This window comes from Amblyomma maculatum, chromosome 1 (genome assembly GCF_055883805.1).
Source record: "Amblyomma maculatum isolate TAMU_Amacu chromosome 1, ASM5588380v1, whole genome shotgun sequence".
NCBI classification, from domain to species: domain Eukaryota; kingdom Metazoa; phylum Arthropoda; class Arachnida; order Ixodida; family Ixodidae; genus Amblyomma; species Amblyomma maculatum.
In genome coordinates, this window is record NC_139344.1 from 472,600,738 (window position 1) to 472,620,125 (window position 19,388).

Sequence of the window (19,388 nt, forward strand, 5' to 3'; positions counted from 1 at the left end):
CACTGTTTGGATCAGTGTTCTTTATCGAACAAATATGATGCTTAACTCGGCATCGTTCATTACCAAACCGTCCACATTAAGAGAAAATCTTCTTCAGTTGCACCCATGTCTTTCCCTGTTACACTTGAAAATCCGTAGCATGAGAAACAAACAAGATGAGCTGTACATTTGGCTAAACTCCCTGCAAGTCAATTTTGATGCATTCATGTTCACAAAAACATGGTTAAACGAAAATGACCCCTCCCCTACATTTATTGATTACATCCCAATACGATTAGACAAAAGGGTAGAGGGGGTGGCCTGATTATTTACCTGCAGCGCAAGTATGCATATAATATTGTTGATGAGTGCACAGTGATGAATAGGGATCTAGAGTACCTAACTGTAGAAACTAGCACGTTTCTAGTTGCTGTTCTGTACATTCCACCAGCTGGATACAAGCGGCATTTCCTAGAGCAGTTAGAAAATGTAATAATGTATTGTATTAATACTGATAAGCAGTTCTTTCTTTTCGGAGACATAAACATTGACACTTTGGCAGATGACTCTTCTGCGCGGGACTTGATGAATCTGTTATCCTCTTACGGGTGCAAAAATGCGATTACTATGCCAACCCGAATTACTTCAAACAGTTCTATTTCTATAAATATATGTATTTCAAACCTGAATGCATTGGACTTTAAAGCAGGAGTATTATCATGCGACATCAGCGGCCATATGCCCATATTCATTGCCACACAATACACTCTAAAGCATAACTATGAATGCAGCAGGCCTGAATATAGGGTGGTGAATGATGCCTCCTTAAACTATTTTTATTACTTAATTGAACGGGCTGACTGGTCGAACATGTACCTACAGCAGAATGCAAACTCTGCATATGAGGCTTTTCTTGGTGTCTTTCTTAGTTGCTACAATCGTGCATTTCCGCTAAAAGAGCATAAAAAATGCAATCGGAAGACTAAGAAGCCCTGGATTGACACCACCTTGCTAAAACGCATTAAAAAGAAAAATAATATGTTCCACAAATTCCTGCACTGCAAAGACGGCAACTTGTTTACAGAATTTAAGAAGTATAGTAATAAATTAAACGCTGATATTAAACAAGCCAAACGTGCATATTACGAAGCAGTGTTTTCTAGGATAAGAACGGATCCAGCTAAGATCTAGAGGCAGGTTAACCACCTTACCGACAGAAACTGCTCACAGGTTAAGGCAGACCAAATAGTAATCAATGGCTCCATAAGCGGCAAAGAGTTTGCAGATGAAATCAACGAGCATTTCATTAAAGCGGCCGTGCCCCAGTCGCCTATTCAACAGGGTGGGGACTACTGGCCTTCTCGCCGAGTAAATTCCTTCGTATTGGAAGCCATTACCGAAACAGAAATTAATGATCTTATAATACACTTAAAAAGTAATGTTGCGAGTGGGTATGATGATATTAAAGTTGAACCCGTAAAGCGGGTGTCATTAATAGTCAGCCCTGTTCTAGCCCATCTCGTAAATCTCACGTTTTCAACAGGAGTCTTCCCGGACAAACTAAAGCTGGCCACAGTAATTCCAATACACAAAGGAGGTAGAAATGATGATATTGTCACGCACTTCCCGCGGTCCTTATTGAAGGAAAATGAGGTTTGGCGGGATAAGCTGAAGAGGAGGAAGCTGGTTCTGCCCCGCTCTTGTGTGCTATTCTCTAGCGCAGCCTAAGATCTGTCTAAATAAACGTCGTAACAAGTGTGGTGGAGTTTGCGGGCTAAAGATCACCACGGAACCTCTCCTACTTCGCCGGAGCAGAAGAATTGCTGGGCTACCCCCCCCCCCCCCCCCCCCCCTACGGACGGAGATGGCGCAAGCAGATGTTTCAACGCCGCCCATGCCAGCAGCACAACCGACCATCCCACAGCCTTATCGGGAACCCCGACACTTTTATGGCAAGCCTGGGGAAGACGTGGATGACTGGCTCACCCACTACAATCGGGTGAGCAAATACAACCGCTGGGATGCGAATACCAAGCTGGCGAATGCGGTATTCTTTCTCGAAGAAACTGCACTAACATGGTTTGACAATCATGAAGCATCCCTTACCACCTGGGATTGCTTCATGGAAGAAATGAGAGCGGGATTCGGTGATGCCGATGCTCGAAAAAAGAGCGCAGAACAGACTCTGGCTCAGCGAGCGCAAGTACCGGGGGAGACCTGCACAACTTATATAGAAGAAGTCCTCAAGCTATGCAGAATAGTTGATGATCGAATGACAGAAGAAGACAAAGTGGGCCACCTCCTCAAAGGAATAGCACAAGATGTGTACAACTTTCTCATCTGCAAGGAGGATTTGAATACCACCGCTGATGTAACACGACACTGCTGCACGTTTGAATCTTTGAAGCGACGCCGTATCATTCCGAAGTTTGGTCGGCTGCCTAATGTGACTACTGTCGCTAGTGTGGATGTGTCTGAAACGACAAGCCTGGCAGATACAATTCGCCAGATCGTCCGCGAAGAGCTTCGGAGGCATCAAGATATTGGGGGCCACGTCAGACCCGTCTACAGGAGCACCTCTTCGTCAGACAGCCCATCTTCTACCTGTTATGATCCCTCTGTTACGTCTCCTTCGGACACCCGATGCTCTGCTGCTCATCGCCCGAACATCCAGCCCCTCAACATTAACGCCTACAACAGCGAGCACTCTCGTCCTCCTCGTCGACCACATCCAGAGCATGTAACGTTTAATACAAGCGACGATGAGCCTTATTCATCGAATGAACGTGAGCCGCCAGTGTGTTATGCCTGTGGAATGATCGGCCACATTTTCCGCTTTTGCCGCAACCGTCGTCCGTATCAGCAGTATCGCCGACATGCAGTGGGTGAACTCCCGTACAAGGCTTCCTGCTGACAATGATGATTCGTATAGAAGAACACCTGGCCGGAATGAGTACAGAGCAACAGCTAGCCGACAAGACGCAGAATGGTGCTGAACCGAAACGAATCACCGGCCTCTGACCGTAGCCTGACACCACCATCTCGGCGCCTACGACAATCCCCTTCTCCCCGACGACGGTCGCCACCTCCGGGAAACTAGTGAGTGCGGCCGATGGAGGTGAGGTCGCAAAACATTCTAGCTTACCCATGCCTCTGCCCATTTCGATGTTAAAAAACCGAATTGAAGTGTTTGTGGACGGTGTACGTGCTATGGCGTTGTTGGACACAGGTGCAACTATTTCTATTATAAGTCTCGCTTTTAAAAACTGCCTTGGTCGTAAAATTATGTTTGCTTGGTATAGTGCGACAACATTATGTGGTGGTGGTGGCGAACCGCTTAACCCACTTGGAGTCTGTTCCGTGAATCTTGTTATCGCCGGCCACACATTCCGAACTGAATTCGCAGTACTTACTCGATCAACGCATGACGTAATTCTTGGACTCGATTTTCTGGAGCAATGTGGGGCCACTCTCGACTTTCGCAATGGAGACATTTCTGTGATCACTCGAATTGAATCTGCTTTGCGTGAAAATTCGCGGACCCATCCTAGCACGCTTTCGGTTTCGGAAGACATAGTCATTCCTGCAATGTCAGCAGAGTTTATACGAGTTGTTAGTTCCAGCTGTACCAGTGATGCATTCGACGCTGTGGTTGAACCACTCACCCTCAACTGCGCGAAGAAAAGTATTCTGATTCCCCGCTGCATCGTCTAAGTCATGAATGGCCATTCTTCTTTGTGGACGACTAACTGCTCTAACGAATCTGTTGTATTACCACGTGGTCTAAAACTTGCCAACTTTGACGAAGGCACTTTTAAATCAGTGGCCGTGCTCAGCACAGACAATTCCCAGCCTACCGCATGCTCAGAAGAAGATGAGACAAAATTGCTTGCCATGATTAACAAATCCCTGCCAACAAGTGACCGTCACAGTTTAGTGGAAGTTCTGGCAAAACATACTGCGGCTTTCGATTTCTCTCGGGACTCGCCACCACGGGTTCCCATTTCCCGTACTCAGCACCGAATCAATACAGGAACTGCTGATCCAATCCGCCAGAAACCTTATTGTGTATCCCCATCAGAGCGCCAAACAATCGAAGAACAAGTTCGTGACATGCTGCATAAGGGCATCATTCAGAAATCGTCTAGTCCGTGGGCTGCCCCTGTGATTCTAGTCAAAAAGAAAGATGGCACATGGCGATTTTGTGTTGATTATCGACGTCTGAATACTGTTACCAAGAAGGACGTGTATCCCCTGCCACGTATTGATGACGCCATTGATTGCTTACATTCCGCCTCCTATTTTTCCTCAGTTGACCTGCGATCAGGCTATTGGCAGATCCCCACGCACCCGGAAGATAAAGAAAAGACGGCATTCATCACCCCAGACGGGCTGTATGAATTTAATGTGATGCCGTTTGGATTATGTAACGCTCCAGCCACGTTCGAAAGGTTGATGGATACAGTTTTGCGCGGGCTGAAGTGGCACATTTGTATGTGTTATTTGGACGATGTAGTGATATTCGGGAAAACTTTTCATGAACACAACAGTCGATTAGAGGTTGTCTTGGAGTGTATTGAGAAAGCTGGTCTGGTACTCAATTCCAAGAAATGTCGTTTTGGAGAACGCCAGACTGTGGTACTTGGACATCTCATAGACAAGGATGGAATCAGGCCTGATCCGAAAAAGATCGAAGCTGTCACTTGTTTTAAACCGCCGAAATCGTTAAAACAGCTCAGGAGTTTTTTTGGGCTTTGCTCCTATTTTCGGCGTTTTGTTTCGAAGTTTGCTGATCTGGCATATCCCCTTACTTGTCTTCTGCAAAAAGATGTGCCTTTCAAGTGGACTGCCGATTGTGACTCCGCCTTTCGTCAGTTAAAGTTTATTTTGACATCAGGACCAGTACTACGCCACTTCTGTCCATCAGCTCCAACAGAACTTCACACTGACGCCAGCGCAGTTGGAATTGGTGCTGTGCTCATACAGCGCCACAATGGCGATGAACATGTCGTTGCGTATGCAAGCCGTTCTTTGAGCAAGGCTGAGCGTAATTATACAGTAACTGAACAGGAATGCTTAGCTGTTGTATTCGGTGTGCAACGGTTTAGGTCATATCTTTATGGATGTGCATTTAAAATTGGGACGGACCATCATTCCTTATGTTGGCTTGTAAACCTTCGTGACCCCTGTGGACGCCTTGCGCGGTTGGCTTTGCGCCTTCAAGAATTCAATTTTACTGTGTCTTTTAAGAGTGGTCGTAAGCACGGTGATGCTGACTGCTTGTCACGGTTGCCACTCGAAACTACTGATTGCGACAATGAGGTCTTGGATGAATATATAGATGCTATCTCTACAAGTTTCCCTGATGTTGGTGAATTCAAGATTGCGCAGCGGCACGACAACGAGTTGGCGCCGCTTTTTGAGGCAGCAAAATCCCGGAACCCTACGACCTCATTCTGCATTCGTGACGGTGTACTATACAGGAAGAACTACTCGTCAGTAGGTGCGCGGCTTATTCTGGTAGTTCCTACAAGTCTTAGGTGTCAGGTTCTTCGGGTAATGCACGACGATGCCACAGCTGGACACTTGGGTTTCGCAAGGACATTGCACAGGACTAAGGAACGTTTTTATTGGCCGAAGATGCGTCAAACAACTCAACGTTATGTGGCCAGCTGCCTCCAGTGCCAGCGTTTCAAGCACCCAACCTGTTCACCGCCGGGTCATCTTCAGCCTATAACGCCACCACGAACCCCATTCGAACAGGCGGGAATTGATCTTCTAGGACCGTTTCCCCGTTCCTCCAACGGAAACCGCTGGGTCATAGTGTGCGTAGACTACCTTACGCGGTACTGTGAAACTGCTGCCATACCATCAGCCACTGCTTCTGATGTCTCGGCGTTCCTCCTACGGTCCATCATTCTTCGACATGGGCCTCCTCGTGTGTTAATAAGCGATCGTGGCCGACAGTTTACGGCAGAAGTTGTAGAAGAACTTCTTCGCCTCTGCTCATCCCATTTTCGCCATTCAACTCCTTACCATCCACAAACAAACGGTCTTACCGAACGCACCAATCGGACGCTTAGCAATATGCTCGCAATGTATGTCGACTCCCGCCACAAAAACTGGGATGAAGTCCTTCCGTTTATAACATACACATTTAACACTACTAAGCACGAAACGACAGGCTACAGTCCGTTTTTTCTTCTCTATGCACGACCTCCACGAAGCACTTTGGACACGTTTCTGCCTTTCTCACTCCCTGCTGAAACTTCACTAGCGCATACTCTCTCTTCGGCTGAAGAAGCTCGTCGACTCGCTAGACTTCGCACTCTAGCCTCCCAGGAATGCTACAAGCAACGCTACGACAAGCGTCATGAGGATGTTAATTATGTCCCTGGTGACTTAGTGTGGCTTTGGACGCCGTTGCGTAAGCGCGGTTTGTGCCAGAAACTGTTGCACCACTATACTGGCCCTTTCGTTGTATTGGAACGCCTCAGCGCAGTAAACTTTGTAGTCTCTCGCGTGACCACCCAAGGGCGTCGTTCTCGGAAGACTCAAGTAGTCCACGTGGCCCGCATGAAGCCCTTCCATCAACGTGACGAACCTTGACTCGCCCGGCGGGCATCGTCTGCGAAGGGGGCAGTGTCACGCACTTCCCGCGGTCCTTATTGAAGGAAGAAGAGGTTTGGCGGGATAAGCTGAAGAGGAGGAAGTTGGTTCTGCCCCGCTCTTGTGTGCTATTCGCTAGCGCAGCCTAAGATCTGTCTAAATAAACGTCGTAACAATATTATGAATTACCGGCCAATCTCGGTGCTACCGGTGTTTTCTAAGGTTTACGAGCTGTCAATCAAAAACCGACTGTCAAAATACCCAACTAAGTATCATATAATATCACCCTCACAATACGGCTTTCAGAAAAATAAGACAACTCAGGACGCTCTTCTTACCGTCAAGCAGCAAGTAATCAGAAATCTTGAAGATCAGCTCCTCACCTTGGGGATATTTCTCGACCTGTGTAAAGCCTTCGGTTCTGTTGACCATGAAATCGTAGCTATAAATTAAATTGCTACGAGATCCGAGGCGTTACATTGAATCTTATCAAGAGTTACTTATTGTTTCGGCGTCAGTTTGTTAAGATAGCAGGAATAAAAAACGCAGCGTCAGGTGACGCGTTATTACGGGGAGTGAGAAAGGCACTCGACGTCGCAAACAACTCTGTTGTTTCTAGGAATCAGACATGGCAGTAAAGTAATTAAATTACAGTAATTTCATTACTGTAATTTAATTACTTTTTCGGTAATTTGTATTGTAATGAATTACTTTTTCAGTTTGGTAATTTAGTGATGTAGTGAATTACTTTGGTAGTAATTTCGCAGTAAAGTAATTAATTCCTCTCGAAATTACTTTTACTAAAGTGTGCCATCACTCCTTCAATAGACAACGAAGTAGAGTGCGCGAAAGCAGGATCGACGTACTGCAATCCGAAGCCAGCGTAACGGATTGGCAAAAGAAAACAGAATTGAGCAGAACTGTAGTCGACTAGAATACTCTGGAGAGCAAGTTGTTGTTTTGTTTAATAGCTTTACTTAGTTTTTGCATTTATAAAAACTAGAAAGTAATTTCAAAGTAATTGAATTACTCAGTAGAAGTAATTGTAATGTAATTTCATTACTTTTGGGGAGCAGTAATGAGTAATGTAATTACTTTTCTGCGATTTTCAGGAAAGTAATTAGTAATGTAATTTAATTCCTTTTCAAAAGTAATTTTGCCATGTATGCTAGGAATAAACGTCTTTCGACTAATCTTGTGAATCCATTGACTCGTGCGCAAGCCGTCACGCTTGCCTTGAGATATCATGAATACCGCATAACCATCTTCAGGTCGCTTGCTGCAGTTGTACGCGCAACAGCACGGCATAGAGCTTGCACGCTGCAATAAAAGCACAGCGCGCAATATTCGCTCGCCGAGACTAGGAGAAAAATGGCGCGAAGGAAAAAGAAAACACAAGGAAAACGCCGGTCGCGCGTCGGTTTCCAATGGCAACGGAAGGGAGATCAATCGTCGCTCAGGAAATCGGGCGGAGAACCGGCCTTCAGCGAAGGGGCGCGCAAGGGGCGAGGAGGAGGCGAGGAGGTAGCGCGGCGGCGGCAAAGTTCAATCGTTGGCGTAACTTTCAAAGTATCAAGGGGTTTTAGGGCGGAGCTGTGGCCCGAATGACAGTGACAAGTCGTCCGAACCTCTCTCCGCCGCCTCAGGCGGGAGAAAGGGAACGAGGAGAACATGACACGGGCGGCGGCCGCTCAAAGGGCAGCCGCGGCAAGCCCGAATCCCACAGCGTATAGCGTCTGAATGAGCTCAAGATATGCTACGAACCAAGAATATCAGCTCCTAATTCACGCATTGAAGCGCATTCACTGCAAATGTGGTTTTTGCTATTAAAACAATGCAAAATCACATGCAACAAAAGATGTACAATAAGAACTGGTGGGCGAGTTGGTCTGACATATCTAGTGAAGCAGCGCAACGGCACAAGGCCAGAGGAAGAAAGGGACAAACATAGCGCTGAACTGACAACAAATGTTTATTCCGGATGCTAAGCATATACTACTTTAGCACAATAGAAAAAGCAAAGGAACAGAAAGGAGCGGAAAAAATCAACCCAGTCACTGTGCGCATGCAACCGCTTCGAGTGTACGATTATACGATATCAAATAGTTATGCTCTTTCAACAAGATGGCTATGGAAGGAGTGCTGATACAATTATCACCCAGCTTCATGATTTCAGATGTTTCGATAATCTCTCGTGTAAGTTTATCCTTGTGCTTGGTAACTACTTGGCTGTTTTTGAAAACTGGAAAGCATTCCACAGCTTGCACACTGAAGTGCTCTACTGTCGCAATAAAGTGGTTACTTGCCCTGGCTGCCAGGCATAAAAGAAACAGCCACAGCAGACATGAAATAGCAGACAGTGACAAAATGTGTAAAGAGCAGCATGATACAGCATAATACTTTGTGTTTAGGTAGCAGCCCGGTCAATCCACTGTTTCACCGGCCACTACATTGTTGGCTTTTGTCACAAGACTGTTTTTATAGGTGTCTCAGGTTTTTTTTTTACTCTCTTTAACATTACACCATTTCAGTAAAGCTGTACAAATGGCATAGTTTTAACATTGTTCATGCACGCTAGAGCAGCAGCAACGCGAGACGAAACCCTGTGATCAGCCATGGCAACATCGACCGCCGGTGCATATTTACTCAGTGGAATCTTATAAACACTTTTGCATCATAACTGGCACTAGAAGAATGATTCTAGGAATACAATACATTATTTACATCTCGCAGGGGTCACCTGTTAAAACAGGTGTTTGTGTTTTGTGCGACACCACGGACCCCGAGCACTCATGCTTTGCCGTGCGTGGCATCGTCGTGTCTGGAAAAAAGGGGATCCTGGTGGTTGAGCCGATGTCGAGGTTTTGGACCTTAAGGCCGCTCGGCGGAGGCAACACACCACTTTGGCCCACGCTTCCCATAGACGGCCGGCACCTCCGGCCTAACCTGACCGGGGGAAATCGGCAGCCGCCTTTTCCTGTCCTCCCCTCAATCTTTCACTTTCCTATCTTCTATCTCAGACCTGTCCTGTCCTGTATTCTCTTCAGATTTTCTGCTCTCCTGGCGGCTAGGGTTAACCTTGTGTTGTGCAGCCACCCTGAATTGCCCCATATTTGGTTATAGTGGCGGTGTACAGCTGGCGCGGGTAGGACGTCTTGGATGTTCCTGTCCCGTCCCCTTGTTAGGTTCGGTGGTGGGTGGCTGGCACTGCTGCCGAAGAACAAACACTTTTCATTTCTTCTTCACACTAAAGTGATCACCTTCGGAAAAAAAGGCGGACCGAATGCACTGCCCAGTTTTCCCCGAAAACGAAAGAAATATTTCCCAAATATCATGTCCAACATAGCGATGAAACAGAGAAAACTGCCAGAACAATCGAACAATCTCTCCATTTCTTGTGTCAAAATGCCTAACTGATGGCTTGGGGCCTGGCTACAAGGTATCGAAAATGCCCAGTGGTGACCTTCTGCTAGAAGTCAAAGCTAATGTCCAGTATTCAAAACTGTTCAACATAGTGTCGATCGGAGAGATCCCTATTTCAATCACAGCTCATAGATTCCTAAACACCGCCCGTGGTGTGATCTCTGAAAATTATTTCCTAAATCTGACTGAAGAAGAAATGCTTGAAGGCCTTGCCGGTCAGAATGTCATTTCAGTACACAGAATAAAGATCAGAAAGGACAACAAAAAAATTCATACAAAGCACTTACTCACTTTTGCATCCAGTGCCCTCCCTGAATCTACTGAAGTGGCCTACCTGAAACTAGATGTGAGACATTATATACCCAACCCCAGACGCTGCTTCAATTGCCAAAAGTTCGGCCACGGCTCACAGAGTTGTCGCGGCCGTCAAACTTGTGCCAAGTGTGCATCTCAAGGATCAGACAACTGCAATGCAGTACCACTCTGTGCAAACTGCCAATGGGGAACATGCCGCCTACTCACGGTCGTGTCCTTCATGGAAAAGAGAAAAAGAAATAACATATCCAGAGGCACGGAAACAAGTCGAAATGACTACTTTTTCGTTCACAACGAGAACAGACTTTTCAGACTTCTCCGATGTGGTGCACAGGGGTGATACACCACACGAGAATGAGGCCGCTGCTCAGGCAGAGCCATCACCGCCCAGGCAGACGCAGCGCGAGCTGCCCTGCCATCTATGAAAAAAGGCCCGCAGGCCTTTGAATCAGCACACTGCAAGGCTTCCCCACACCGGGAGGGGCCTCAAACACACACACTCAGGGCTTCGCGGGCCTCCAGCACCTCTAGCCAGGCAATGGACATAAGTCCGCCTCCGCTGGAGGGGGCGGTCCGCGGCGTCGCGGACCCCCAGCGTCTCTAGCCAGGCGATGTACACCGGTCCACCTCCCTTTCAGGGGCGGCAAGCCACCCTTGAACAAACAAACAAAAAAGAAAACCCCAATAACGGGTCCAAGAGACTCACTACACTAGGCTTTTACCTTACTCCTTGAAGCTTATAATCATGGTGTTTTTAGTTCATTGAAACCGCCGAGGACGTTTAAAAAACTACACAGACGTAAAAGACATTTTAAATTTTATTGCCCCTGTAGCACTGTGCCTACAGGAGACCAACTTAGGACCACTACAAACAAATATTCTAAAAAATTACAGTGTGACAGGGAACATTCAAGTAAGCTCTCTGGCGGGGCTGCTATCGTGGTTCAGAGTAATATTGCAACACGAAAGATTGATTTAAAAACCACGTATGAAGCCGTTGAAGTAACTGTAATTGATTTTAAAACAATAACAATATGTTCCATATACCTTGCGCCGCAACTAACGGTCACACTTCATAATTTAGAAGAACTTTTAGAACAATAACCAGAACCATATATTTTAGTGGAGGATTTTAATGCTCATTCCACTTTCTGGGTAAGCGAGCAGACAGACACCAGAGGCAAAATTTTAATTTTATTTTATGCAATGATATCTGCCTGCTAAACACAGGAAAGTTCACATACTGCTCCCCAAGCATGGGAAAAATGAGCTGCTTAGATTTGTCGTTTAGCTCACCATCAGTTTTTACGGATTTTACATGGGATGTCCTTGACAACCCCATGGAAATGATCATCTGCCTGTTTTAATCTGCCTAACATCATCATCTGTGACCCTAAACAAGCTACGCAGGTGGAAAATTCACCTTGCTGACTGGGAACTATTTAAATCAAAAGCCAACCTTGAAAAAGTTTTTCCGATGACCTCACCATAGATTATCTGAATGAAAGGTTTACGGCTTGCATTATTACAGCAGCACGCATAGCTATCCCACAGTCCTCGGGAGTTATTAAAAAGAATCAGAAGGTTTGGTATTCACGCGACTGCAAGGAAGCTAAAAGAAAACAAAACAAAGCCTGGGGGATTTTCTGCAGATAGAGGAGCAAGCTAATATTTTAGGTGAACGTTTTTCCGCAATTTCAAGCTCCTCGCATTATACAGAATCCTTTAAAAAGTTCAAACGCATGGCCGAAAAAAAACAACTTCCAACAAATGGAAGCATAGATGAACCATATAATGCTCTATTTACAGTCCAAGAAATAAATAGGGTGCTGTCTCCTGGGAAAAGGACAGCACTTGGGCCAGATGAAATACATTATGAAATGGCTTGCTCATCTGTCCACACCTGCAATAGAAGCACTTATGAAATTTTGTAATAAAATATGGGTAACTGGAAATATCCTTGATGCCTGGAAGAAAGCTATTATCATGCCATTCCTGAAACCAGGGAAGCCACAAACCTCCCCTGGCAGCTATAGACCCATAGCTCTCACAAGCTGCCCTGCAAAGTCCTTCGAAAGTGTTTTAAACGAGGCTAGCATTTATCTTTCAGTCCCGGGAACTTCGACATTCACCAATGTGGCTTTAAGAAAGCATGTTCTACAACTGACCATTTAGTCCGCCTTAAAAACACTGTCCGTGAAGCATTTATACACAAACAACATTGCCTTGCTGTCTTTTCTGAAGGTTCGGTATTCTCCGTGACTTGGCAGATTTGGCATCCGAGGCAGGATGTTAAACTGCCTAAAAAACTTCCTGTCGAACCATTTATTCCACGTGCGACTAGGCTCAACGTTCTCAAGAAGCTTTGTCCAAGAGAATGGAGTACCTCAAGGGTGCATCCTAAGCGCAACTCTTTTTATTGTGAAAATGAACTCAATAAGCAAAATAATACTAAAATGTGTAATGTAGTCAGTTTATGTGGATGACCTGCAGATAGCATACACATCCTCGAATATATCATGTGAAAGGCAACTGCAGTTGACTATAAATAGGCTTGCATCATGGGCAGAAAAAAATGGATTTCAGTTTTTTCTCAAAAAAACAGTGGCCGTTTTATTCTCACTCAAACGAGGCTTACAAATTGAACCAACCTTACGCCTAAACGACACCATATTACCTTTAAAGAATGAGTGCAAATTTTTGAACCAACCTTACGCCTAAACGACACCATATTACCTTTAAAGAATGAGTGCAAATTTTTGGGAGTAACTTTTGACAGGAAACTGACATTCCTACAACACATAAATAATCTAAAGAAGAAGGCTTCTCAAGCTCTAAACATACTCAAAGTGCTGTCACGAAAGCACTGGGGCTTCGACAGAACCTGCCTTATGCGCATCTATCACACTGTAGCAGGCTCTTCCTAAGATTACGGATGCGTGGTGCACAAGTCAGCAAGGCCGTCCTACCTAAAACGTCTTGACCCAGTGCAAAACCTCGGCCTGCGACTCTCGACAGGTGCGTACAGAACATCTCCTATAAATAGCCTCCATGTCGAAACCAATGAAACACCTCTCGAAGACAGAAGGTCAATGCTAATGTGTACTTACGTGCTAAAAATTAAGATCCTTACCAAAACATTTGTGTTACCCGATTGTCACAAAATGTCCATCTAGAATACTGTTTAACAACAAGCCCCATGCAAATAAAGCCACTAATCCTCCATTACGAACAGAAATGCCAAGAAATGAATATATTTAATGCACTTCCAAATATTGCCTGCAGCCCTGAACCCTTACCCCCTTGGTACAGTTTGCCTACTGTATGTGACCTTACACTAACACAATTTCGTAAAAAGCTGACTCCACCTGAACACATAATACAAGAGTTCCTGGCCTTGGATGAAAAGTATGAAAACTATAAAACATTCTATACAGACGAATTTAAAACAGCTTTCTATGTCGGTAGTGGTGTAGCAGAAGACAAAATGAAAAAACAGTCAGGTTACCTCAGTGTGCATCAATTTTTACTGCCAAAAGTTACACAGTCTTGCTAGCTGTGGAAAAATAGTAAGGAGAAAATTTGAAAAGAGAATAATCTACACTGACTCACTAAGCTTAATCACAGCACTACACTCCAGAAATGCAACGCAACCCTTGATAGGAAAAATTATACATTGCATAAGAACAGTAACAACACAAGGACGTGAAGTGAAGATCTGCTGGGTGCCGTCATGTAGGGATCAGTGGTAATGAGCGAGCTGATGTATGCGCCTCAGCCGTTCGGAGCACTAACATAGAAAAAGTAAGCACACCGCATAAAGATGTTCTAAAATTCATACAACGAAAACTGAAAGAGAAATGGCAGGATTCATGGGACAAGGAAGTAAGCAACAAATTACACTCAGTGAAGCCAGTGATGGAGGAATGGAAATCATGTACTCACCAAGAGCGTTTCATCGAAGTAGTTTTATGTCGCCTCCGAATCGGTCACACTCATTTAGCACACAACTTCATACTCACAAAACGAGATGTACCTACATGCGAACTCTGCGGAGAAGTTGTCACCACTAACCACGTTTTATTCACATGTACAAAACTGCACCCAAGCTTACTAATAGGGGAAAAGTCACTCATTGATATTTCCCACGTTTTTTCATTCCTTAAAGAAGCAAAGCTTTTAAACCAACTGTAAAATCTCTAATTTCAAACCTTGCTCTTAGCGCATGATGGCCAGGGTCGCCTATGTGCCACAAAACTCACACAACACAACACATTATTTACATCGCAACAAGCGAGCCCCTGAATCACTGCAGGGAGTAAACATAGTAAACATTTTGATCCTAGAGTTATGCTTCATCAGAAACGTGGCTATTCATGAGATGCTTCTTCTGACAATCCTAGCAAAAACGTGCTCACAGCAGCGCAAAAATGGCCGGTAGCGGTGGCCACGAAAATGATGTCTGCACGCTGATTGTCGGGCGAAAATATCTAACTAAGCTAGACCGGGTGCGAACAGCACTTTCTCAACCGCGCACGTAATGCAAACGTCACCGGGTGAGGCCATGTGGCATGAAATCAATGTCACACCTCTGCTGCGCCGCTTGAAGGTCAAATGTTTAGCACCAAATGACCTTCAGGTTTTCTTTAAGAGAAGTAGAGAGTATAGACATTTTTATGCCTAGGACTCACGGACTTGAACAAGAACAGTGTGCTGATGCACACTGTTCTTCCAGTTCCTGCTTTCATCAGACCCAAGATGCTTCTCAAAGTACTGGCGGCCACTGCAAGCCAGGATGTGTGTGTGAAGTGTAATGACAAGAACTCATTTCCCAATGCATCACAATCCTTTGTTATTGTTGGTAGGAACAACAACTGCATACAGCACTTAAACAGTCATGTATATGGTATACCACATGCCTATTAACATAGAAGGATTTCTTGCACATGTATTCACATGCACAAGAGTATGCAGTAGCTATCAAAATGACAACAAATTACTTGCAAAATAGTAGCCAGATGAACCCCCATAACTATGACACATCAATGATATTCACCACAAACAACCACCATGAAGTTTTCATCAAAAGTCCAGCGGGCAATTATTGAATGCTCTGCACTCCATCAAAATGATGAAATGAAAGGCAAAATTATGATTAACATCGCATTCCAACAAAGACTTTCCTAGAAGAAAAAGAAAAGCCTGAGCAGCAACAGAGGTTCATGTCTGTAACATCACACAGCGGAAACTTGACCGATGCGCAGAGATCAGAACAGACAGGTCACCGTAAATTGCCACACTGGAGGCTGCAACACACTGGCCCTTTAAAGGTCAAAATCACTCACAAAAATCGCCAAAAAAGCACGAAAAAAAAGATTTGCCTTTGGATAGCACTGGTTTGACTATGACTGGGGTAGAAAAGCCACCCATAGCCTCAAAAGTAACATGCCACCATAATTAACATAGATAACATGCAACTAACATCAAGAACACTATAAGGTTCATACTAAAGGAACTATTTCTAGTCAATAATAAAGTTCCCCCTCGGATTTAAATGCACACTAAGACTGAGGTTTAAATGCCTGTTACCTTGCTGCCAGTGTTTTCAATTTCATCCTTACACATCACAGAAAGAACTTGCTGCATCAAACCCCAAGAAAACACCAGCAGAGAAGAGACCACCGTTGCAGAATTCAAAAGTACAACATGAAACGTCTTCACCCATACAAAATGCACCAAAATTTTGCGATCCTAAGCTTAGGTTTACACTACAATGTTGCTACAGTCAGAGCTTCATTACAACCAAAAGACCAAAGCACACATTTGAGAAGTTTGGTACTGCCAATGGCATGTGAATGACACCAGTGCCTTTGCACCAGAATATACCAAGTACCAAAGAGCTACTCCATACAAGACTGCCCACCCTATATATAGGGGTGCTAGGAACAAAGCTGTAATTTGCAAACACTACCAGTTAAAAAAAAAAGATCAATCTTATTTTAAAGCTATACAAAGCACAAGAATGCTTTGAGAAAGTTGTACAACCTGGCGGTACTAATTAGCCTTAGCAGGAACATTTTGGATGCACTAAGCTTAGTTTAATTCTGCTCACATAATCGTGTCAAAAGAGAATTTCATACCTCAACCAGTGACTGGCAGAACTTGAACCCTAAATGAGTTCATAATTTCCCAAATGCAATTAACCAGACCATGGCATACACCAGTTTGCAATCGCGTTGCCAAGATAGCATCACAGCATGACAGGTTTGGAAACCTGTTGCACTCAAATGTGTGCAAAAATAAGCGCGAACCAAACAACAGCTGGTAAGCAGAACGAGACAAAGGCAAGCTGACACACACCGGCCCCACCTATAACTTAGCACAACACTTCCGTCACTTTGCTACACGAAACCAGTGCATCAAAATGCAGCCTTCAGGTCTGCATTGCCAAAAAGTTTTCATTACTCTCTGCAATACACCTGGTTCTAGCATCTTTGGTATGCAGCTACCAGCGTTCCTCCCAGCGGTGTCAATCTCTCTCTTTTCTTTCACTGTAATAATACTTCCACACCCAGGATACCAAAATGCCCGATACTGCAGACACAGAGAGATGAACTAACACATACATTCACTAGAGTTAGAACTGAACAATGCTAGCTGCGGCCTTTAGCCAGCAATATTTATTTGCATCCCACAATATAATACTAGATTTAATTCCCTGCATGACAAAACACTGGCGTACCCTACTGAAATGGCAACTGCGCCAAGGCGGCATTATAGGCAGCCAAGGTGAACTTTCTCTTTACTGTTTAACTGCACAGCTTTTCTTTACCACAGCAACGTGCACCATGAACACATGATCAAAATCAAGCAAAGCTGAGCAGATAAGGTAAGAAGCACATCTCCTACCCACATGACATGTCATAAGGGTCAGAAAAGCGGAAAAGCAAACTGAAACTACATACGGAGTTAAGCATCCATGACCAAAGAGTGAAATGAAACAGGTTGAAAAACAGAAGCAAACAACCAAGCAAATTACATACTGAGCTATTTGACACAATCAACCATAATGGGGAAACTGCATAGACCAGTATTCTGACATTAAATAAAGGAACCCACTGAATTCCACCTGCCTGCAAAATGTGAGAGAGGCAAAAAAAAGGAATATGTACACAAAATGCGAACACACCGGATGTGGAGAAACTTCTCGCAGCATAACAATAAATAAGTGAATGAGCCGTGACGCAGGATGGTATCTTATGCACAAAAAAAGAAAGGAACGTGATGAAGTTTGGTTTTTCTTAGATTTTTCACTCTGAGCATGCAATAAAACAAAACCAAACCAAATTTAACAGCAGCAGGAAGTTTGCAACTGCTTAGTTATCCTTAAATTAAATTGCCAGCTCATTCTTTAGCTATGGAGTGTGAAAACACAAAAGCACATTTTTTCCCCTCTCCTTTAACACGAGAGAAGACCGGTCACAATGACAAATGCATACACTAACAAAACAGTTGTGAATCAAACAAGTGCTTCAGTAACAGTTGATGACGGCCAGGACTCACACAAGAAATTTTCACTGCTCAGCAATGACAGGAGGCTGTGCCGAATGTTTGTCAAAAAGGCAGACGTAGAGTCACCCCACCAACGCGAGCAGTTCTTGAATCGTCGCAGACTGTGAGGCTACAGAACACTTCACTTTCATGGAAGAAAACACACAACACAACCAAGTTTCTTGTAAAGGAACAGACTGAAGGCTTCAGGAAGACGAAAAACAAAGCCAACATTCACTCGATCAGTCAAGGCAGAACACTTGTACTCGAGGAACACAATCCACAGCATTCGTTCACAGGGCAGGAGGGGGTGTGGCCAAATGAGGATGCACAGGGCACCACATGCTTTGCTAGTGATGCGCAGGTGCTGCACATGACAGGAGTGATCTTGTCAACGCCCAGCACACACAACTCTGGAGGAGGGGGGCGATACAGCGTCACAGTAGCGACTTCTTGCCCTTGATCTTGTCAATGATGTTGCAGATCTTGAGGGCAGGCCCCAACTTGAGGCCCATATATTTCATCATCATGTCACTGTTGAGGAGCAGCAGTGCTCGTCCATCAATTTCCTGCGAGAAAAATGGGCAAAACATGAGCACAGGTCTGCATACACCACTCTCTCCACACTTGCTATGACCATTGCAAACTACTGCCGCTCACACAGGTACTGCTATAGGGGTCTACTGCAGCCTAAATTTGCCCACTACCAACTCGGAAGCAATCCCAATGGCCCACTAGAACAGAAATTTTGTGGCCCACAGGTATGTGCCAGGATATGCTGCAGAAAAGCCAATACAGTCGAACTCGGATAAATCGAACTCGAAGGGGATCGCGAAATAGTTCGATATATCGATAATTCGCTATACAGAAATCTTTGAGACGCCACTTGAGATTGTCAAAAATGATACGGTATTTGTCGCGTAGTCAACCCACTCGCATAATGAACCCACTGTTTGGTGCGCGTTTCTCCGTTTCGACCGTCGCATCTATAGCTCATTTATTGGCAGCGTGCCAAGATGCTGTGCAGCGATAACGCCACGACGTGTTTATCTTTTAACTACACTTTTCATAGATCCTGCGGTGGCAGGGAGTGAACTTGGCAGAGTGCCCGCGTGATGGCTTGATTGCACAAGCCTGGTTCGATTTATCGTGCTGCGCTTGAGGTGGGGCGGGCGTAGTCCACTGCTAAAAAATCGCTGGCAAGCGTGATAGCTGCTAATGCCGTTTGGAGCGAACAGTGCTAAAAGCCAGTAACATGACCGCAGCCGACCGCATGCTTTTGTTGATTCATAGATGCAAAAATGAACGCCTCTTGCAAAAAAAAAAAAAAAAGCTGCTGCTTCTAAACGTCCGCAGCCGCCATAGCTTACGCTGCGCCACACGTTCAGCTCGACAAGAACTCGAGCAAAAGAAGAAAAAAAATTGCCACTTCTTAACCTCCGCAGCCGCTATAGCATACGTTCAGCCCGACAGCAAGAATAAACGACTCTAGCAAAAAGCAAAAGAAAAAA

The 19,388-nt window shown here is 44.8% G+C and overlaps 1 protein-coding gene across 5 annotated transcripts in view; it reads right to left on the reverse strand.

The window, feature by feature from the left end:
* Positions 1-13,674: 13,674 nt before the first annotated feature.
* The window catches only part of Scm (Polycomb protein Scm), a 200,311-nt gene continuing 194,597 nt past the window's right edge, over positions 13,675-19,388 (reverse strand). For 2 of the 5 annotated variants that reach the window (XM_084605569.1, XM_084605592.1), the window contains one exon: positions 13,678-18,446. In XM_084605569.1, the coding sequence (XP_084461695.1) occupies positions 18,315-18,446 (132 nt within the window). In that variant the 3' untranslated portion in view covers positions 13,678-18,314. Of the gene's footprint in view, positions 18,447-19,388 lie in introns of all 5 variants that reach the window. The other 3 variants (XM_084605586.1, XM_084605580.1, XM_084605575.1) reach the window with 3 other exon arrangements.